Source organism: Bombus vancouverensis, chromosome 7, assembly GCF_051014615.1.
Source record: "Bombus vancouverensis nearcticus chromosome 7, iyBomVanc1_principal, whole genome shotgun sequence".
In the NCBI taxonomy this organism is placed as follows: Eukaryota; Metazoa; Arthropoda; class Insecta; order Hymenoptera; family Apidae; genus Bombus; species Bombus vancouverensis.
Window position 1 is genome coordinate 5,990,035 of NC_134917.1, and position 23,910 is coordinate 6,013,944.

The following is a 23,910-nucleotide window of genomic DNA, read 5'->3' on the forward strand; positions in this document are numbered from 1 at the left end:
GTCTAGCAACCCTTACAGAAATATAAAAATAAACGCACACACATGCACGCACGCGCGCGCGCGCGCACACACACACACACACATCACAGTGTTTAAGAGTAATGTTGAATAATTTAAAATATGAATTTAGTTATAAAAGTAATTCTTTTAAAATTGCTCAAAATAAAAATTTATTTTATGCAATTGTCATTTTTTTTTAAAAAGGAGGAAAAAAATGATATGAAAGATATTAATAGGAACTCGTTTCATAGAATCTAATTAAGATTTCACTGTTTATCAGAAGGATGATCAATTCATGATCTAATTATATTCTTGTTGGCCCTTTTCCAATGTGATGAAGTTTCAATATTACGTCGCTGATTCTAATCAGATTTAGGAAAAGATCATGAGTTTCCGATATGAATACTTCTCCGAAAAAAGGTAGGAAATATATATTTTATTTAAATATTGATAATTCGAATAGATTACATCAGAAAACTAACCAAGTACTTTATAATATAACTAAAGAAATATTTAAAACATAGTATTTATATTTGAATTATATATACAATAACATACGTACGGAAGAAATTAACATTTTATTGTACTGATTCTTATCTTTCCTCCGATAATTTAAATTTAAAAGATTTAAAAGATACTATCATGTATTTAATATCTTTTATTTCCAGTGGTTAATTTGGAAAAATTTAATTTATAGTAATTGTGAATTGTTCTAAATTATTTATAACTTCTGTATTACTAAAATAAATAGGTGAAACTAAATTATTAATTGATTATTTTGTCCTCAGTGAATCTAACTATTACATACCTATATTTATCACAAAGCGAAATCGTAACTCTTGGCCCCTACTTGTCACGCTGTAGCTAAAACTTTACTCTGAATTTAGGGAGGTATAGTAATCTTCCATCTATATCCAAAAGTTCAAAGGTCATTATCGTCATTTCCATATTAATAACTCTAAAAAACCCTTTTTCTTTGACGTCAAAATTGTAGATACAAATATTTACTACTGAGCACTAAATTCTTGTAAGTTTAGACCTTAACTAATCTCAACATTGATAAAGATCCCTATATATATAACAAATATCCTCCCAATTTTCACAAATTTTATCTCATTGTGCATTGAAAGCTTCAGTACAATAATATCAATATTTTGATTACAAACTTGTAATTTTGACGAAATTGCGCTACAGCTATCACATTTCGACTATTTTAAATTTGAGCATACCTCGGAGAAGAATTTCAGAAGTATATACAGCATTCGTGGCACGTATCGGAAAAGCAGCATCGATCGTTATGCAAGAATGGCGCCGATTGGGCCTCTCTTTATTTAAATTAATTTCCTCATTAGTTTCGGTATTGCCCATTGTATGTTTATGCCGCTCCATCTAAAGATAAACCTTCGTTATAAGCGTCGCATTCTCTTATCATACGAATGCAGATGATGTACGCTTTGCATTCGCAAAGATGATCTCTCTCGTGATCAATAGATTTTAAAAATAGCCACTGGCTGATTCCAACGCTTTGTTTCGACTTTTTATCGATATTGTCGATCATTGTCCACAGAAACTACGGGAAATGACCATCATGTCTCAGCGGGAATCCATACGAGCGCAATTACTCCAATTGATTTTATGAGTTCCGGTAATCCGGTTGTGGAAAGAAAGAAAAAAAGACAGGAGTTTGTCTCGGTTACCATAAATTATAATTGTTCAAATTATCTCCTGTTCCCTTTCTCGTCTCTCTTGATGTACACCGATATATAATAATGTTTAACTCATACAGCCTTGATTTAACACATAGAAGGTTCGTTTTCAATACCTTCTCGCCTTTCATAAACATCTGGTTTTCTGAGCAGTTATTTACATCTGCTGCCAACTTATGTCCCGAAGAGTAACGAAACTGCATTTCATGTGAGTCTACAACATAATTCATGTTATATGAATGATATGTATAAAGTCCTGTTGAAATTAATATTATGTTTGAACACAGCAAAAGGTCGCGTTGAATGAAATTGTTATAATAAATAACTGGAGCAATTGTTGCTAAGTTAGATTTACATAATTTTTAATCGAAGGAAATGGAATTTTTAATCGATGGAAATCAATCGGTTCATCGCTCCCTCGGTGGAGTCTGCTTAATGATTCTCGCATGGACAATTAAGTCGGTGTAATTGCTTTGCATAACATTCCAGCTACTTTCCGAGGGTACACTCGATTCGTGATTCGTTGAGGGTCTCCATCGACAGTGCGAGAAAGAAGTTTCTCGTTAATGATCATAACACTACCTCCTCTGTCCGACATTAATTAATTCCGTTTTGCTATACTGAGAAACGAAACTGTAGTTCGTCTATGTTACATCGGGAGCTAAAAAATTCTTTAAAAAATGCTTTTCTCAGAAATATACGAAACCTCGTATGAAGTTTAATAAAATAAATAGGCAAAGTCATATTAGTTGTTACTTAATTAAAAATTTACTTATCTTTTCTCGAACAATCAGAGAATGTGCAATGTTATAAAATAAGTTTGTAAAATGTTGTGAAATATTAGTAAGAGTTAAAAAATTGATGTTGTATACATACCGTAATACTTAATTTAGCTTAAGTTTTATGTCTAGCAGCCGGCAGTAAATTGGATAAAAAAGACATCAATTATTGGTTGTCTCGCGAGCACACAATAGTTCATTCACCTCAAGATAATTCGATGAACTTGTGCTGACCTCTATGCAACGACACAAATGCATACGACCTGCTTTCTTTCGGCATTTTTCTTTTTCTCTGCGGCATTTTCCTGCAGTTGAAGGTAACAATGATATCCATAATAAATGCATCATGTGAACTGCAAGAAAAAAAAATCGTTTTTATACAACTTAATATATAAATCACAATGTATTAAGAAAATCATTGTTAATTAACAAAAAAGAATATTTATATAATGGGAGAACAATACCATGAGTCAGTAAATTTAACAAAATTAAAGTAAACATGTCAAAAAATAATTTGCTTATAGTGTCAACAAGTCGCCACTTTCCTTCTATTCAATCCAAATCTTGACTAATCCGTGCAAAGTTCATCGTCATTCTCCTATAGGATCCATGTCCACTCTGTTTTGCATCCTTGAGAGGAATGTGTAAGTACTTAGCACACGCATCGAGCCTTTATCGTTGTCGTGCTTGAAATTATTTATCGAAGCGAATGGCCAATGTGCCGCGTTGTATACGAAAAATATATGTACGATGCATTATTTATTAACTACCTGCATACCGACGGAATTCTGTTGCGTCTAATGCGTTAAGTGTCCATATTTATGCATTTGAGAATTATTTTCGATTTTGTAAAAAGTATATAGCAAAATGTATTAATCACAGTATTTATTGTGTATGAAGAGTTTAAATTGTAAAACGGTATAACGAATAATATCAATATTGAAAGTCCTTATACTAATAATGTTGAAATGAATACTTCATGATTATTTTTATATTTATTATTCTTTTATGGGTTTTTTCATTATATGTTGGGCAAAGTTGGAGTATGGAGTAATTTTCTTATTATATGGCGTGTAAGTATTATTGAACTGTCTTGAACATATACTTTTACATTAGTTTTATTGAAGCTGTTCCATAGCGTAGGCAGTGTAATTTGTGCTCATTTGGTATGTGGTGTTTATTTTCCATGCATATCTGATTTTACTTATAGCTTAGATCAGTGTAGTAGCATATTTTCGTCATGGACACAATTATTTGATACTATTATGTGTATTTGGTATTGTTATAGTATTTTATATATAACAACACAGTAAAGATTACAATCTAAAGCATACTATTCTGCAATATTCTCATTTATATACATATCATTTCTACAAAAATGTTGCATTAAGGATCTCGAATTAAAGTTTGTACGAATCCACTTCAAACTCATCCAAATCGAAATTTTCAACGATAAAGAAGAAGTCGTTAAATTCCTAAGCAAAAGCATCCCTAAGTTATGGCGCCAAACAGACGCCGACTTTAAAATGCGGCGCAGGCGCACTAGCAGAACGCCTATCGATTGTAAACAAAACTCGAGGCGACCGCGTGGTTTGGATCAGTGTGGCGACGACTCTCGCGATTGAAGGAGGTATTGGAAGTGTGTTTTTCCTCTTCCACATCTTTAAGTTCGATTAGAGGAATCGCAGGTTCGCATCGTTAATTCTTTGCTAATATCTTCTGAAGAAGAAACAGAGAAGAACGTATCGAGCTATCGACAGAGTCGGCGATTTCACTTAGCAATTCGGTGATCGAGGTTTAAAAGAAATTGAAAAGAAATTCCATCGACAGTCTATCGAATTGGCCTACTTCAGATATGCAGTTAGTAAGATACAAGTTAAATATGTATAGATTCGTGTAATTGTCTTCTTACCACTCAACGAATGACGAAGAATACTCTAACAAGCGAGTTTAAGAGGCGTCTTTGAAGTTCCACTCTGCTCTTTAATTTTTCTCACTGGTAAACTTTGATGTTACTTTCGATCCAAAGAGCGCACAAGAGGATAACTGGCCTACACGCAGCAACAGGTTTCACAGAGATTTATTTCTGTTTTGAGCTGTTCGATCGATGAATCCGAGCAGTTGGACCGTTGCACTGGCTGTTGCTCGCAGCATATGTAGCCTGACTTGAATAAGGGCCCCTGGTAGGACTGCAGGTAGTCTTACAAAAGGGTCCAAATACAACGTTGTCACATTTCATAAGAAACTCAAGGCGGTGGCCTGCGTAACAGCAACAGCGCCCGTCGAAGAGTAAGATACGATAATACAGTACCAAAGGTACATGATAACTGCAGCGATACAAATAATGAAGATCAACAAGCCGATTTAAGAAATTGTCGTCATGAAATAATGCTTTAGCGGGAAAAATTTCAACCGTTTTTTTCTTCAGCATAGTTCCCATTTACATAGAGGAAAGAAAAAGATAGGCACGAGCCGAGAAAATAGACGATTAGTCGAGATCAACGATTGTGAAACAGAGTGAACGATCCATATAAACAATGAGGTCTCTGAATCGTTCCATCATCGATCATATTGTCGAGACTTCCGCTTGAAGTTATCCACCAAGCGATTCAGATACGGACATTGCCTGGTTGCGATTTTGATACTATATATTACGTGGAATATCGATTGACGCTACTTACGAACCGTAAAAAAGAAAGAGAGTCGTAAAAAATGTCGCTCACCTCGATAGAGGTTTGGAACGAAACCTTGTCAATAATGAATTCGACACTGAACTCGACGCTGAACTCAACGCTGAATTCGACGCTGAATTCGACGCTGAATTCGACCCTAATATCCAACGTTGTTCTGAATCCATCAAAAAGACACGTGACTTTCGCCTCTCAGGTGGTACTCACCCTTGTATATATTACCGGCGTAATTGGCAATGTGTCTGCTCTAGTCATACTTTTTCATCGAGATAAGGTAATAACACTTCCATTGCGTATTCTACGACTAATCGATAACTTCTATCTCTAATTTGTTTAATAATATTGAAATTCTATTATACATGTATCTATCGATATATATTATAACTTCTGTTAATAGGATAATTATTAAAGATAATTAATATTATAAGACTTTAATATTAGTAACGTTGGAATGATATTATATTTGTATTTATTGGTAATATTTTATATTGAATGCTAACAACAGAGAAAGAAACTAATTGTGTCTTGTAAATTACTGTCATAAAGTATCTATTTAAACGCTTCTAAGAAATGTGATTGATAGTAATTCCCAGAGATAATGAATAACTATTGCTTCACAAATAACAGTATCTCTATTAACAGTGGGTGTATCCCTAAACAAATATTTCGATGCGGGTTTAAACGCTAATGAGTAATAGATATCGCGCCCTTGATTCGAAAATACGTAGCTCAGAAACATTGGTTCTCTGGATGTCTAAAAAAACTGTCTTTAAACACATAGTAATATATCATCTTATTCATCAAAATTATCAGTGCGAAAAAAATATTCATAAAATAGGATCATATAATATTTTTGTCGTTTCTAGTTTATAATCCTAAAGAACTTTTTTATAGTGATATCTCGAGAACATATTTTACGAGTTATTCAGTGGAAGATTACTTTTGTAGCAAGGGTGTGATATATCTCATTGAGCATAATAGAGAAAGTTGACACTTTATCTCATTCAATACTACCGACCAACATAAGCAGTGACAAAATATGTTTACTTTTTAATAATAAAGTGAATAGTATATAGGCTACTTGTACATAGTTACAATATAAAAAGGATATATTAATAATAAAATAAAATTAAAATTCAATAATAAAATTAATAATGTACAGATTGTCATTCAAAAAGAAGAGTCATATATCAAAGAGTACAAACAGCAAGATAAATTACAGAAATTCTCAAAATAATCTAAATATATTCAGTAATTTGAGCTAATTGGTATATAAATTGAAATAAATTGTTTCAGAGGAGAAACCGAAAACATTTGGTGATGCTGCGTTGTTTGGCCATCAACGACCTGGTCGCATTGTTAGGGATGATGGTGCAAATGTACATCACGATCTATGTAGGCAGTGTGATGTCTACCAGGGGGTTTTGTTCCCTTCGGGTGGTATGGAGGCTCTTCGGTTTATTCAGTGGTTGCGTAGCCATCGTAATGGCAGCTGAGAGGTGGCTAGCCTTGACCAGACCCTTCGTTTATCAGAGGGTAAGTCAAGATCCTTGATAAACCTTTTCAAACGACCAACTAGTATTGACTTTGGTATTGGCAGGAGCTTATCGTTGGATTTTCCCTTCATCTTACATTTACTTTCACATCGTTAGATCCTATCTAACACTTGCAGGCTACTTGAAGCTGTATATCTCCAGTTACATAACTTAAATCGAGTATTCAAAACATTATTGAAAAATAATGTACACATATATCATAAAAAGTTGAATAAATTTTTGGACCGAAAATGTTTTTCTTTTTCTCAATTAGTTATTCATATTCACGATAGCTTGTTCTCGCATCGAATATGATCGGGAAAGTGGCGCCAAGATTTTCTCGCAAGGATATCCTGACGATGAAAGACGAAAATCTTGAAATTCAAATTAAAACTTTGGAAAAAACGCAGCGTTTCCCTAATTGGTTAATTATTTTTAAAAATCGTTATTGCGTTTTACTATTCTTGCAATTAATTCGATAATTAGAGATTGAAGAACACACTGATATGGTCGAAAAAAAAATTAATTTTTAAATTAACTTTTAAATGAATTAATTCGTTTTTATTAAATAAATATATTGATATTTAATCCAAATTTCCGCGAAATTTTTTCGATATTTCTTCATGAAGTATTTTCAAGGTTTGTGAAGTATTTTAACAGTAAATAATAGTAATAAGGAGGTTCGGATCAATCTTCTGAATATTAATTGAAAATTATGCAAAATACGGACGAAATCGATCGAAAATAAAAGTAAGAGTCTAATACCAGAAACACTAGATATTATTCTATTAGGACTAGTTTGAAACTATATACGTTACAGAGATAAAAGGAGAGTGAAAACACCATTGTAACATAGTCGAAGCAGCTTCATAGGTTTTATCTGTACGTGATAAATGTTACGTTAAGAGTGTAGGTAGATGTACCATATGGACCTGACCCATTTTTTCAATAGACAACATTGACAGGAATTGATGTGAATATTTACTGAAAATGACAATGCTGTTTAATATTTTATTGATAATATTTGTACTCTGTAAGACATTGTAGGAAAATGTTTGCGCATACTTGTTATTAGGGATTATACAATGCCGAACTTTTTACACCTATCGCTATTAACTAAGATAGTTTACTTAAATTAGATATTTATTAGACTTGCACTAAGTTAGAAGCAACTGGAAATTGATATTTATTTAACTACAATTACTTCTTTATATCACTTTATTCGCTATACTCTATTTTAAAAACTAACTATATGACCGGAGCGTTAAAACCGGAAGATCATTCATTGGAAATGTTGAATCAGAGAACTTGACACACTGCAGTTCTTTCATCAAAAGTAAGCAAGAATTAATATTATCATAAAAAAATATTTGAAAAATGGTATAAAATATCTTTTTACTTGAAGGCGATGATACCATTGGTTTTTTTGTTAGATATCAATCATTAAAATACATGCTTAAGGAAAATATTCGCAATGAAATTCTTCAGAATCTGAAGATGTACGTACGGTATCAGGGTTGACAGTACGCAAATATTAACTCCATCACTTGGATGTAGCCAACGATTCGGTCGAATCAATCTACGGCCATTTAAAACGCAGCGGAAACAATTATTTAAACTGGCTGAGGAACAAGTGTTTCTCTGATGCAGTTGGACTATCAAAATGTATATCCTGTTTCCCTTTAATATTATGTTGTGTAATTCGACAAGTGACCAAAGAAGAAGGATTATTTTCGTAAAACAGTTTTGTCAAATATAATAGAGAGACATAAATTACTTTCAGATATGAATCAGATATAAATTATTTTTTCTGGCTACTGTTTAATTTACGTAGAAAAATTATAAGAAATTTGTTGATAATACGTTTGGCCCATTTTACTTTATTTGAAATTATTTCTCGAATGATTTTATCAAATTTTGCAATTCTTTGATATATATTTTTTGGTCAAATTAAAGAAATGTGATTAAAGGGGATCATGGTTCACAGCAGACGGTCACATTTCCCATGATAATGATAACAAGTGATAGCTTTGGAAAGTCCTTAAGTTGTTTCTGAGAAAAAGAAAGACGTACGTGATCACCAGCAGCTAATTATTTCATGTCCCAATTAAAAAAATTTATTTTCATGTTAATACCATGGCTACATTTGGTTTGGGAATGAAACATGTGTGCTTTATCGGCACTGAATACAATTGAACTTGTTGCGTCGCGTGTCGCGGTGAAAAATTCGTGACCCATATTGTAGCCCAAATATGTCCATGCATAACGCCTATACTGTTTTCAATCATTGAGTTGTTCATTCGATATTTAATTTCACTAGATTATTTAAATATATTCAATGTCTTCATACACTGTTCGATTTGTGATGTTACTCTTGGATCATTATTGTTAAATTTTATCGTCCTCAATTTAATTAGTGTATTAAGAAATTTCCTTGACACATTCCATATTTTTTAAACAGTAGTTTTCATCTAAAATTTATTATCGAAGAAAATACTTTTACAAGTTTCGATATTTTATATTGAATTCTTAGTTACTGTAAGATTTTTAAAATAATGCAATATAATTTCTATTTATGTTACGCTATATACTACAGATTAAGTAATGAAAAAAAAAGAATTACGAATTCATTCGAATTTCGAACCTCTTGAATTATTTAGCACGTATCTCGACTTTTAGTAGGCAGAGATTCAGGTTCAGTGAAATTAATGTAAACCACACTTCTGCACTGAATGGTCAGTCACTGGTATTTAAACTTTTTCTTAGGATACGTGTATCCACGCACGTACAGTGGCCGTAAACTTGAAACCATATGATACAGTATCATTTACTAAAGTTATAGCTGTAAAATTAATGCTAGGATTATTTCCATAAATTATACATCTTTATCCTTTACCTACCTTATCTCTATTATAGTGTGTATTTTTCTGTGTATGTACTTATTGGAACATTTATATATTTGCACCATAATTGGAAAAAATTATGATTCAATTATCTTGTAACAATTCATTTAACTCGATACTTGATACGATAAAGGAATTATACGCTACTACATAACATATTCATAGTTTACACCAAATATCACATTTTATTAAATACGAGATATCCCACAATTTTTGAGCCAAAGTTTATTTATCTACATATGTGTTCAATATTTTCATCAAGCTGACACCAAAAACCACATCCCAATATAGTTACGTTATAGCTGTCAGACTACAATTGAAATAATCTTTATAAATTACAATCGTTTATCGACAATCATTAATACGTTCATCAATATGACCGTTTCTCGGCAGTCATCAATATGTTCCACATTTACGAGCCATAATTAATTTTCATATTGCATCTTGTTTGTTAAGCTGGAACTTTGTATTTTTCTATCAATAACGCTGCACTATAATTTTTCTCTAAAATACCAAAGACTGAAATCAATCGTCTGTATAAAAAAACGTCGTCCACTTTATCATCCATACGCATCATACTTCCGCTTTAATGGAGTAACTTCAAAAATAGGCCACAATCAACTGGTCGATTCAAAGCAGATTAGAAGGAAAACTAGAAAATCCAGTCCTCTTGTTAGCAGTCGTTGAGAACTCGTTGAACACGCTATAAATTTAGAACATGATAGATCTCACCTTTGATTGCGACGGGTAGGTAACTTCAACGATATAAGAGCAGAAGACGAAAAGATGATTATAATGTCGACGAACTGCGGATTGATATCCTCTGAACGCGTGTGGATTGTTATTATCTGTAACAGATTCCTCTCTATCGGTCCAAACATAGTGTCGCAATCTCAACAACACTTTGATGATGGTTTAACGCTAAATTTGATAAAAAATTAGAATTATAAAATGAAAAATGAAAAAGGAAGAATTGTGACTCTAAGCCGAAATGAATTGGATCAATGATTGGACACTACGTAAAATTATCTTTCGATTTTATGCGAAAACTATCTTCGCGATATTAGCTCGTAAACGTCGTGTTCGCGACGAATATATGAAAAGAGGATATATGAATTGGCAACGAGTGATTCACGATGTGAGAACGCACTTTCGCGAGGAACCCCGGACCAATGTTTCGTTTTTCGCTTCTAATAACCAACGAAAATCACGAGCTAACGATTGAGAAATAGTCTCCACTCTATCGCGTTTCCACGAAATATTTTGGTTACATAAGAGGGGATTCGGAGCTGCTTAAGTGCTTTATGGAACGAATTTTTGAGCCAAGCGTGGCTTGCAACGAAAAAATGAAGATCGCTAGGAGAATCGTGTTTTAGGTCGGTGGAAGTTATGACGCAGTAACTTCTTGTTGGAACGTTTTTTTAGAGATATATTGGGGACCAATTAATGAAGATAGAGGATAAAAATACTACTAGCTTCTTGATATTTTAAACTCGTGAAGAAGAGATTGATCTAACCTTGTAGGATGTAGAATTTTATAATTAGACACTCTTTGGATAATAATTTAAAATATTATTTCATTATATACAGGGTCATTGGTAACTGGTGGTACAAGCGGAAAGGGGGTGATTCTACACGAAAAAAGAAGTCGAAAATATAGAATAAAAATTTTTCGTTTGAGGCTTTGTTTTCGAGAAAATCGACTTTGAATGTTCGCTCCGTACGCGTGCACTTTATCACGTCTCGTTATAACGGATCTCACTGTAGATTTTGAAAAAATTAAAAAAAGAACAATTTTTTTATTCTATATTTTCGACTTCTTTTTTCGCGTAGAATCGCCCCCTTTCCGCTTGTACCACCAGTTACCAATGACCCTGTATATATGTATTTTTCTTTTTTTTGATTGGAGGTTTAGAGTCGCGTGAAAAATTGATTTTTTTATATTCTCCAGGGTAACATTAAAGCAATTAAAAATTATTGATACTGTTAAGCTCATTTTGTTGTTCAATTATATGTATGTAGGTATGTAGAATGCATTAGCATTATCGTCATAACCTCATACTCGTATTGTGTTCGATAACCGTAAATGATCGCATGTACAATAGCATATTATTTCACACTAAGTGACTATGTTTTAAAAGATGTGGTACATTTAATGTTTCCTAATTCGGCCCACCCCGCCCAAAGGAAATCAATGTAACTAACGGAATGAAAATAATGCTTTTATCTATAGTTTTTGCCAACTAGAAGAAAACAGATTCAGCTAAAATTTATTAATGTTGTGATAGAATATTATTTTTGTAATTTGTCGAGAAACAAAATATTACATATCAAGCTTTTTATTTATCGTTGAACATGTGGATAACTTTATCCGTGTAATATCGCTTCTTTACTCGTGGATATTTACAGTTATGGTGTGAGAAATTTTCACTTCTGCCGAAATGAAGTGGTCAATTGTAGACATATTGTAAGGATGTGCGGTACACGATTGTGAAAATTAGTTTCCTGTTGTAAAATATATATAGAGAATACTTTAACTTATCTTTTTTCTGTTGGCGATATTAAGAAACGAAATATTATCTTACATTCTTTGATTTTATCCGGGAACGATATATCAAGGTAACTAAGTCTGAAAACTCATTAGTTCATTAATGCTTGTAAATTACTATGTTTTGGCTTCTTAACTCCATCGTTTATTTTTAGCTGTTTATCATCTTTTTTTAACTGTATGTTTCAAATGTTGTACTTTAATAAAATTGTGCTTTAATAAGCATTATTTTAATAAGGGAGAACAAAATTTCATAAGTACATAGTTATAATCATAAATATTCACACTTTAGATCTTTCTAGTTGATCAGATTATAGTCTGAACCTAAACTCTCCAAGTATTTTGTACTGTTATTTATTTTATTATTTGGCTATTAATATTTGCGAACGTTACATCAAACAGAGAAGAAATTATTCAATCTTCATCGTCATCCATTTCTCAGACTTAACACTCGTAATACCTCGTAATACCTACCAACCTCCTGATTTTAGTCCCCGTGAAACAATGTTTCCTTTGATATAAAGAGCAGTTATGCGAACTATGTATCGACTACAGCAACTTTCTGTCCATCGAATTTAAGATTTCTAGATTTCTTGAGAGCATCCAATATTATTTTCAAAATGTACGTGTCAAAATTAAAAATGATCTGGTATTTAAAAGGGAAAAGGAAGAAGGGAACATATGAACAATTAAACAACGTAAAAAAAAGAACTAATATTTTACAAGCAACAAAAAATTCTGTAAAAAGCATCATATAGTCAGTACAAAAAGTATTCGTAGAATAATTAATTTTATTAAAAATATTGTAGAATATCGTTCATTAACAAAATTTTGACAAAAAAAAACGCGCGTATTCTTACAAATCTGTAAAATAATTTTCATTAAAAAAGCATGGATTATCTATATTCTTCGTGAAAATATTAACAAGTGTCTAAAAAATGGCAAAAATATATGCGTAATAAGTATTTGTACAGTTACAGTTTAATGGGAAAAACTAATAAGACTTACCTAATACATATCCAGGAGAGGAAATTGCCAAGTTTAATTATTTTAATGCTTAGTGGGGTTTCCTTCTGATTTTATTATGGCTTGAAGCCGTTGTTGAAACGACAAAACATTGAAACATTGAATTTATTAAATTGATGAGTAATTTACTTGAAGTATTTTTCTATTCTTCTGAAAGAGTCCTTTTTCAATCATTCTTTGATGAAATATGGTGACTCCGTATTTTTCGTTTCAGCTGGTCATATATATTTTCGATAATATTTATATCTGTGGATTGTGGAGGTGTTTTTAGGCGTTCCGAAATACAAGATTCAGGCTCGCGTATTACTAACATTATATTTTGGGTCGTTTTTTTGTATCGCGATGAAACTGTCTTTTCAACCCACTTTTTTAAGAGATTATTTTTTAAATATCTATGTATATTGTATCCTATGAAGCAATAACGACGAATATGTTTTTTACGCATATGTTTTCACTATTTTCTAGATATTTATTAATATTTTTAAAACAGGAATAGGATCGCATTCCGTTCTTTTTTTTCGAAAATTATATGAAAACTATATTGAATATGAAGATTATATTTTTTATTTGTTAATAAACAATGTGCTATAATAATTTTGTTAAACTTAAGTACTCTATGAATATTTTTTACAGTGATCATATAAAAAGAAGTTAAGAGTTGGTCATTTTAAACATTCTGGTAATTTTGATATTGTAAAAACACGTTGCGTTGTAAAACAGCGAATATTTCTCGAAAGGCAATAGCAGAAGCAGGAGGTACAATAAAAACGACACGATGTCTCAGCAATTATTACAGTTTCCCTTAACCCCTTTATTTTCTCTACGTACTGAACGCCTCTTGTGAATGGGCTTCCACTTTTTCCTCTGGAAAGCACTTAGCCACCTCCGCAGAAGTACAACAAAAAGTTGTCGGTGAAGGTTTCATTTCTTCTCCCATTTCTCAAAGAACACGTTTGCCACGACGTTTGAGCGATGATATTCGTATATTTGTTTTAGACGTACATATAAAAGAATATGATAAGAAGAATATTTTATTCATTATCTCGTTTTTGTGTTGAAAAAAGATGTTTTAATTAAATAATATGATCAAGTACTATCTAGAGCGATTTATTACATACGGCAACGTGTTTTATGGACTGCATTAATTTTTAATAAAAGTTTTTTAGGAGCTGAAGATAAATTCAATGAGAGCTAGAAAAATGTCAGATTACTAACCATTAATTCTTATGACATTCGTAATATCATTGTTCACAAAATTATTTATTGTATGATCTAATTTATGTATGAAATAGACTGTAAATTATTTAAATCCATAATAATAAGTAATCTTTACGTTTCTCATCTTTTATTTCCACCTTTGCGAATAAGATAGTGTAGAAATTGGACAACCCGTTCAATCAGACAAAATTGAACGCTCAGGTAAACTTACGCAATGAAAAAAGCAACCCTCGAGACCCCAACCTAATTTCAATAAAAATATAATACCCTATATAAAATTTTAAGCAAACGATACCTCATGCTATCTCACCGATGTACTGTTCTAAATGTTCCACAATTGTATTAGTGATTCTTGTATATTCTGTATATTCAGAATATTACATTTTTTGTGCCAGGTAAAATATTATTTGTGTACTATTTCAAGATTTACAGTCTGCTTTTTTATTTTTATGATGCAAACATCTATATTATCATGTCAAAACAATTCTATTCCCTTACAGTAATTCAAAAATTTTTGGGAACATACGTCTCCAAAACATAACGTTTCGCAAATAACAACTAGCACGATAAATTGCTTCAACCCTTAAGCGCAATATCTGGAAAATACAGAATTTCATTCTGCAAATAATGAGCTTTACTTTCTTTAAATTCCAAGAGTCCATCTTCGAGAATTGTCTACTTGATGACGAAGAAACTTTCCACCCCATGTAAACAATGATATCATAATGATTCCCTTTTCGCATTTTTCCTGTGCCCAAGACATCTAAAATAAGATCTAAAATCGTCAGCAACCCTAGTGGTATAGTGACGCAGATCAAGAGTTCACCTATTTTAAGCCGAATGTTGTCTAAAAGAAAAACACCATCTACATTATATCTGGTTCCCGTTCATAAGATTCCTCGTGTTGTCTGGAAACGTTGAAACTCATTTACAAAATAGCGATGACTCTTTTCCTTTCGACGCCATTCTATTTACCAATTGCTCGTTGTTACAATCGGTCCATTAGAATCGAATCGATATTCTTCGTTTGCTTTCTGCCACGCGTCATTCATCGAAGTTCATTGACTTTGCCTCATTGAGCAATGATCGATGCGATCATACGTGTCGAAGAAGGACATGTGGTTGTGAATGTAAGCAAAAAGAAACTGATACTAAACTCTGTTTTCACATTGTGCACTTGTTTCTTTATGGAAAAGTTGGTATAGCATATGCTGATAAGGGATGGAAATACTATTTTTTACTCAGAATTCTGAAGTCAGTCAACAGTGCTTTGAATATAGCGAATTCATAATATAACATAGGATAAATTACTGCTAGAATTAATTTTGAAAAATTCAATTTTTTGGGATTGTAAAATTCTTGTACGAATAATTATATATAATAATGAATAATACATAATCGATAATAAATAATAAAATAATCATCATAATATTTAATTATAACATGTAGGTAGTAATTATTTCTTAATTTTTTTCCTTTCTTCGATTACCACACTATCGACGGAACATATACTACTTCCTGCTTCTTGTACTACTAAATCTGTGACACGTATGTGTTTCCTAGCAGGTGACATACCCAGCAATTGTACGTTGCATGCTAGTGCTCTGGTTAATCGCCCTAGCGTTGACAAGCATGCCAGTTATGGGTTTTGGCGTGTATTACAAAGGCGAACGATGTATTCGATACAGAGAAGCCACCGATCCAACTGATATCGCCTACGCGTATGTTTGGTTCGTTTTCGGTAAGTACGAGGTATCGCTGAGATTAATAAATCCTTAAATATGTTTCAGTTACTATATAATAATTTGATGTGGTGAAATCTTGATAATCCGAATCGTTTTTTATTGGACCCTTCATTCATTTAATGAAAGGAAAATAAAATGGAACGATTGACGTGTGTCTAAAGCGACTTGTGTATTTGTTTATTCCTTTTTTTTATTTTGTATGAATTAGTGCACAGTAACAGTGTTGCCATAGCTCTAAACAACAAAACGATACATTTTGATAATTCCTATTTTAAATTCGATCAATATCGTTAAACGATCACTGCAGTTTGTGATCTTTGTCACAATGATTCAGCCTTGATTGAAAATTGAATAAAATATGCTGTAATGCTAATATGATTAACAAAAATGATTTTACAAAAATTGTCATTCACAATTTCTTGAAACTTTTGCACGGTTGATTGTTCTATAATTGTATTATGTGAAAAAGAAATAATTTCCATATCAAATGTATATTTGCATATTGTGAAGATCTTAATTGCTCTTTTTAAACGGCAGGTACGGGTCTCTGCCTATCGATAGTTTGGTGCAATTTGGCGGTTTCTAGAGCGCTTAGTAGGCTAAATCACAAAACTGGGCTGCTCCGACGAGTGACGAGATCTTCTTCAAGAGCGAAGCCACTTTTGTCAACGTCAGGACCAACACCAGAAATCGTCACTACCGCGGAGGAAAGGGCATTCGCAAGATTAATGGCCGTACTATCAATATCGTTTGTTGTCTGTTGGATGCCACAAATGGTAAGCGATCGATCGTGGAAGTAATTGATTAAATTAATTCGTTCACGCCGGAACACCCTCGACAATTAAATGACTCTTGCGATTGTTTTTGGCAAGCTAATTAAAATTCGGAGAAGTCGTAACTTCCAGTCCTTCCGCTTTCGAACATCTTTGGATAAAGACGTGTCTTTAGATACTTAATTACACTAGGTAGCATCTAGAATTGTCTATCAAGAAAATATCTTTAATTACATTCTTTGTCTTGTCTTGCTACAATTTATTTCCTAACAAAGGATTTAAATTGTTGGATAAATTGTAACTGATTGCAAGGGAGATTAAAAGAATAGTGTTTTATCATTTTATACTTTGCATCGCTAATCTTTTCATTGATTTTAAAGTTTGTTAAATTGCACAATTTTCTTGTAAATTGTAAATTTTCGTGTAATATTAAAAAAATGTAGTAATATCAAGGAACCAGCAAGTGACAATATCGATTCACCTGTGTTATCATGGATTATAATTTTCTGTTCCCTCTAATACAACGCTGACAATTAAATCGTAATTAATTCATATCTATTTGTATTGTATTTGCTCATCTCGTTGTCATCTTAATTCGCCATAATGATACGTTTTGTCAACGGATTGCGAGAAGGAAGTCTCTATGATAGAAGAGTTTCCGGTTACTTTCTTTTATGGAGGCAATGGTGTTTACGTGACGCGGTTTTCGAAGATCCTTTCGACAATAGTATTTGCTCCAACACCGACAAAACATCGATAAAATTTGCCGTCGTATCTCCCGTGACGAGACTTTCAAAGTGAAACAACATTTTTCATTCTATACCATGTACCTTTCGTAAAGTATCCATCTAACAATTGATAATAATGTACTAGATGATATTTGATTCAATTCCGATATTGATGTAGTTGATATAACATTAATCGATGTTTAATTATGTTGACGTGTAGTTGAATAAACTGAAAAAGGCTAGTTCAATCAAAAAGTATGTACTAAACATATTTTTCATCGTCTTCTTTTTACAACGAAAATATTCCTTTAACTGCCAATAACAATGGCTTGTAGTAAACGGTAAAGTAAACTCAGTTGAATGCTCATCGCTCATAGCATCAGTAGCAGTTAAAGAGTTAGAATATTTATGTAATTATATATTTTGTCTTATCTTTGATCTTGAAATAATGAATGAAACCTGTCAGATCCAGTACATCAAAGGAGGCATTGGACAGTGAAGTTACGGATTTTTATTCAAAGATCCACAATATTTCAATATATACGTATTATGGCGTCGAAAAGTGGACATAGATAAACATAGGTTCATTGATTCATAAATCCGGATAGGAAATTTCGTGTTATTCCAGAGGAATCATTGCCATTGCTCGAAGCTTTCGCATTCCTGAATTTTTAATTCAATGTAATCAGAATGTATCCTGCCGGCAAGAATACAATCGCCTCGAACAATGCACTCACTGTAGTACGGTGATTGCATACTCACGAGCATTCCGCATTTCCATCTCCTTATCCGCTCAGCATCTTATTCAACGAACGTTGTTTTCCTCACAAAACGTGTAACGTTCCCTGAAGTCCAGTCAACCACTCGAATCTCACGTTTAAAGCTTGCACTTGAACTTCTCACAAAATTATTCATTTTCTCGTTTTTGAAGCTGTTTCCAAGGATGATGGAAATAATGTAACGATTTGCTCGAGCAAAATTGCAAACGTGACGCATTTCCGCTGCCTGCGATGAAGGTTAAACACGAGGATTTAGTTTGGAATATCGTCACGTACGATCGATCGCGACGCTCGCAAACGATCGATCTTTGTAACACGTTAATGTTCGCTTTGTAAACGAAACCGGATGTTGGAGAGATTTTTGACGAGGAAAATTTTCCACAACGTCTGTCGTCGATAACCATGTATTTCTGTCATTGACCCTAGAGGCGTGCGTTCATACTGATTCTATGGTGACCGTGATACTTTTCATTCTACGCCGTTTTCAGCCAACGTACCTCAAATTATAATTATACTTTCCTAATAGTGGTCATTGTGTTTCATAATTTTGAAACTTTGTGAAGTCGTCGTTCTGAGTTAGAGTTGATTTGAGCTGAATTAAAAATCGTAGAGTTTCTGTAAACCACATATCTCGATCTTTCTGCGCAGTTGAACTACTGTTAGTAATTGTATGAAATAAAATTTAATATAAGTATTAATAAATTGTCTTGTATTAAAACAAGTGACTCTTACAAATTATAAATTAATTGTCATACTTGATATTTTCAGGTTGTACGCAACAATATTTATACACGCTTATTAAAATTAATTACTTTTTCTTTTATATTAATCTCAATTATTAAGTTTCATAGGTTGTTTTTACTTTACTATGACATTACTGTTTTGTTTCGATAGATTTCCATCCCATTGGCACAGTTCGCAATGCAATTACCTCAGAAGGCGCTACTCGCGCGAAAACTGATTCGTATGTTTCACCTGGCGGCCGATGTTCTTCTTTGTATTCACTTCACCCTGGATCCGTACATCTACGTACTATTGAGAATGCCACGGCCACGATTCCGCCTTCTGAAACCCCTTTGCAAGATCTGTTGGCCAGTAAGAAGCCGGTCGAGTTCGTTCAATGGTGAGTCTCATCAATTCGAAACGGAAATTACGTGTGTAGAGGAGGTGGGAACAATTAGTCACGCAAGTGGGACCCGATAGTATAGAAATTTGATATATATTGCGGAATATCTACTTCGAATATTTGATATGAAGGCCACAGATGAAAAACATGATAAGTCATATTTTCCATCTTCTTTAAAAAAACGAACAATTTTTCTAAAATTCAATACGTTGTTTACTCCACATCAAAACTATTTCTCCATTTCAGTTTGGGATTAAATATATGTTTATGTCACCTTCTTGAACTCGTAACAAATATTAATACCATTAATTATACAGTTTATTATTAATTAAGTCAAATTAACATAACAACTAAACTTATATTACTCGTTTCTTTTATCAGATTATTCTTTTCTTTAACTATGTTATATATTGTATACAACTTTTCAGTCACCAACTGACAGAATTTAGAACGTTAACAAAGATTGACTTGTCATGTTTTTCTTGTGTGGATTTCAATATTCAATATTGTACATTAACATTTAGTAATAATATAATATTTAATAATATTAATAATATTATCTTAAAAATAATATTTAATAATATTCTGTTAATAAGAAGTACTATCTTAAGACATTTTTTATGATTAAATAAACGTAAGATATCTCTCGTCGCAATTGCGTGACTTATTTTACACTGTATAATTGAACCTTTCCAATTAACCACTGTTTTACTTTGAATCGTTTGAACGACTAAAGAACAAAGGGTAATTGGTCTATGTACTTTTGGTTTTCAACGTGTCATTTAACATGAATATCGTGAGTTTGTCTATCGGAAAATGGTTTGCCTAAAGGTCTACCTAACCATTATACGGTTTCTTCATGGTACGCATAACGAGAAGTTAGAAGGCCGATAAAGAAGGCCCTCAGGGGACGATGATCTTTTTGGTTGCCTCGCAACAGATAGGGGACTTTCACACGAGCTGCAAATTGATATTGAATCGATTCTTAGTGACGATTTGGATAAGCAAATTAGTACTTACCGAAACATGTTTGAGTCTCCACTTAACACGTCCTTATCATTTCCTAATCAATGTACTTTGTTATAACTTATACTATAATCTCCTGATCAATATAATTGGTTGATCTTCTAATCAATGTACTCTATTATAATAATATATTCTATCGTTTCCTCGTTTAATCTGGCCTAGCGTTCATAGTTCACTGTAATTATTGCACGCCGCTTGTGAAAAGAAATTTTCAATCAAACACAGTAGCTATTTTATTTTGGAGGTACAAAGTATAAACCTAATGAAAATATGTTAAAATCGTTAAACCACGTTAGATAGGGGGATTTTTGTTTTTACGTTTTTGAAATATGCATTATCGCTTAAAATTTACAAGTTTGGGATCACTCCATAGTTCACACACAAAAAAAAGAATAAAAAATTAAAAAAAACTAATTCACTATTTATTATTCTTGGTAGGTTTAGGGGAAATACCTTCCATTATCTCTTATCTCTGTAGTGTATTTTTGTGACATCTCATTGCATTTTTATTTAATTCATACACATGACATGACTCGTCGAAACATTTGAAAAATAGATACAACCTAATAATCATAGCCTTCTTCTTCATAATCTTTCCACTGTAGTTCTATATATACAGGGTGGTTGGTAACTGGTGGTACAAGCGGAAAGGGGGTGATTCTACGCGAAAAAAGAAGTCGAAAATATAGAATAAAAATTTTTCGTTTGTGGCTTTGTTTTCGAGATAATCGACTTTGTATTTTCGCTCGGTACGCGTGCACTTTATCACGTCTCGTTATAACGGATCTCACTGTAGATAGTTGTCTCGATGGAAAAATTAAAAAAAAAAATTTTTTATTCTATATTTTCGACTTCTTTTTTCGCGTAGAATCACCTCCTTTCCGCTTGTACCACCAGTTACCAACCACCCAGTATATATATATTTTTTTTTAAATATACAGGAGGCCCCGTAACTAGTAGTGCAACCAGAAAGTATACGGTTTTACGCAAAAAAATAAACGAACATAAAACAATAAAATTTGATAAAAAACATAGGAGCCCAAATATTTCTTCATATCGAATAAGTGATCCCAACCTTTTAAGCAATAGCATAATTATCTGCATAGTTTAACAATCAGTTTTCTCATTAACATAGCTGATGAAGAACTTTTGGCAGAAGTAGTATTCTCCTATCAGCTTAGGCTGATGTTGATGATCCGTACGATTGAAATGGAATCTCTAACACCTGACAGGTACCACAGACCACCAGAGCAGCAGTGGTGATCCGTCGAACCCGATCACCGAGGCACCCTCCATGCCCGTCAGCGAGGAACACGATCCTCATTTAGTGGCGGTGCCGATCTGAGATAGGCTTCGGCGAATGATCTTCCTGAAACGGCTCAATAGTCACGATGTTAGGCAGGCTTGAGCTGCAGGCTCTTCGAGAACGTTGGAAGATCTTCGCTTGGTATATACACGAGTAACCGCGCTACGAACTTCCATCGAATAACTGGCGAATCCATTGCTTTGAACTGGAATCGATATCGAGCAAAATTATGAAAAAAATTCGATGTTACGAAATTACGATCATTGTGTTGGCAATTAGGAGAATATTTAAAATAGTTTCGATTATTAACTAAAATATCTTAACCAATAATATCTCATCAAACGCCTGGCAAACCTATTACCTTCAGTTGGCATCGATATCGATCGAAATATCGAAATTATGAAGAAATTGTACGATTTTTACTTTGCTTAACGATAGAAGGATATTTAAAACAAAGGAAAGTTTGAGTATGAAACTATTTTCATTTTAGAAATCTTCAATATCATGAGAGTGAGTAACTGAGGAATAAATCTGATTAATTGAGATTGATACCTCGCTCATTTTTCGTGTACAATTTGCATATTTTCAATGTTCATACATTTCCTGTACAGTTTTCGTGTTATTGTACATGGTACATTTTACGGAAAATTTTAATCGTTGTAATTTTGGATATTTTAATATTCTGATTACCTAATTAATTTTTTAACTGTTTTGTAAAAAAGGTATCGCGCTTTATATATCAAGGGAATTTAATGGGACTACATGAAAATATGACAGATGTTGATATTCTTATTTTCTGTTTTATTTTTTTTTTTCTTATATATATTGTTGAATTTTATTAGAGAAGTGAGTAAACAGCATTCCAAAAAATTATTATGGCACATGGTGCGTGTATCGTATTAATGGATGTACATTATATGTATATTAAAATAAAGCTTCAAAATGTTATAGAATACCCGGCAAAATATGTAAGACTCTACTCGTTTGCAGTCTGCAAGTGAGAGTGAGTGTTGTTTGTTCGGTGTACTTTTTTAATCCGGGTATTTTGCGAGAAATGTAAAAATTCGCTTCAAATTGTCTATAAAAAGAAAAATATACACATAAGATAATATATAATAACAAGAAGTGTAGTTAAGTGTATCAAGAACTATATTCTAAGTAAGTATAATAAAGTAAGTAAACAAGAAATGATCGCAATGAAAATTTCGACATATGCTTCTGCTATAGTTGCGTAAATATATGTCTAGTCAATAAATTAATGCAAGTGTGCAGTAGTTACAAAATGAATGCAATGAACCGACAATTTACCAAAGCATTAAATACAAAGCGTATTTTCATCATACAATGTACTTCCTTATAAAATTTAAATAGAACTTGAGAGAGAAATATATATATATATATCTTTCTTTTCTTCAAGATATGACACTGATGGAAATACTTATCGCATATAAATAGATTAATCAGTAGTCTCGTGCTTTATACTTAACAAACAATAAGTTGGTACTTCATTAGAGGAAGCCGATGTAACCTATAGCGATAAATACTTTATCACCTTCTATTGTATCAATATAATTATATTAATACATTTTAATTACTTCTTTTTTGTAATAAATTTGTTTAACAAATTTGTTTTTTTGTGAACTTTGTATCACTATAAATACTCAGTATTAATTCTTAGAGATCACTTTAGAGATTTAGAAACGGTTTTTTGTGTTTCTGATATCCGATAGAAAAAATACATATTTTCAATTCTCATAGGAAATAAATGTTAATAATTACATGTGATGACATTTAAAATGTAAAATTGATGGCTTGTCTGAATCTGTCTGGTGCTACGATATGTGAGGATTAATATTTGAATATAAAAATTCAAGTAACTGAATAAATTAATATTCGTGAGTTACTAAGTGCCAGTTTTATCGATTTTACATCTTAGATTTCGAATAAGATCTTACTTAACTTCGCTATTATTAATAATAAATAAAAAAGTATAATTTCAAACAAGTGATAATCAGCAATGTG

General features: G+C 32.4%; 1 protein-coding gene across 1 annotated transcript; it reads left to right on the forward strand.

Annotated features, from left to right (window-relative positions):
* Positions 1–4,100: 4,100 nt before the first annotated feature.
* On the forward strand, positions 4,101–22,981 carry LOC117164248 (prostaglandin E2 receptor EP3 subtype). The gene is made up of 6 exons (XM_033347193.2): positions 4,101–5,449; positions 6,472–6,711; positions 15,972–16,146; positions 16,688–16,926; positions 19,325–19,553; positions 21,815–22,981. The coding sequence occupies exons 1-6, from the start codon at positions 5,198–5,200 to the stop codon at positions 21,925–21,927; spliced, it is 1,248 nt and encodes a 415-aa protein (XP_033203084.1). The 5' UTR covers positions 4,101–5,197; the 3' UTR covers positions 21,928–22,981.
* The last annotated feature ends 929 nt before the right edge of the window (positions 22,982–23,910 follow it).

Excerpts from the sequence above, each read along its gene's own strand:
- LOC117164248 (XM_033347193.2), top strand. The coding sequence starts at position 5,198 with ATGTCGCTCACCTCGATAGAGGTTTGGAACGAAACCTTGTCAATAATG. Across the intron at positions 5,450-6,471 it reads TACTTTTTCATCGAGATAAG|AGGAGAAACCGAAAACATTT; the intron begins GTAATAACACTT and ends AAATTGTTTCAG. Across the intron at positions 6,712-15,971 it reads GACCCTTCGTTTATCAGAGG|GTGACATACCCAGCAATTGT; the intron begins GTAAGTCAAGAT and ends GTTTCCTAGCAG.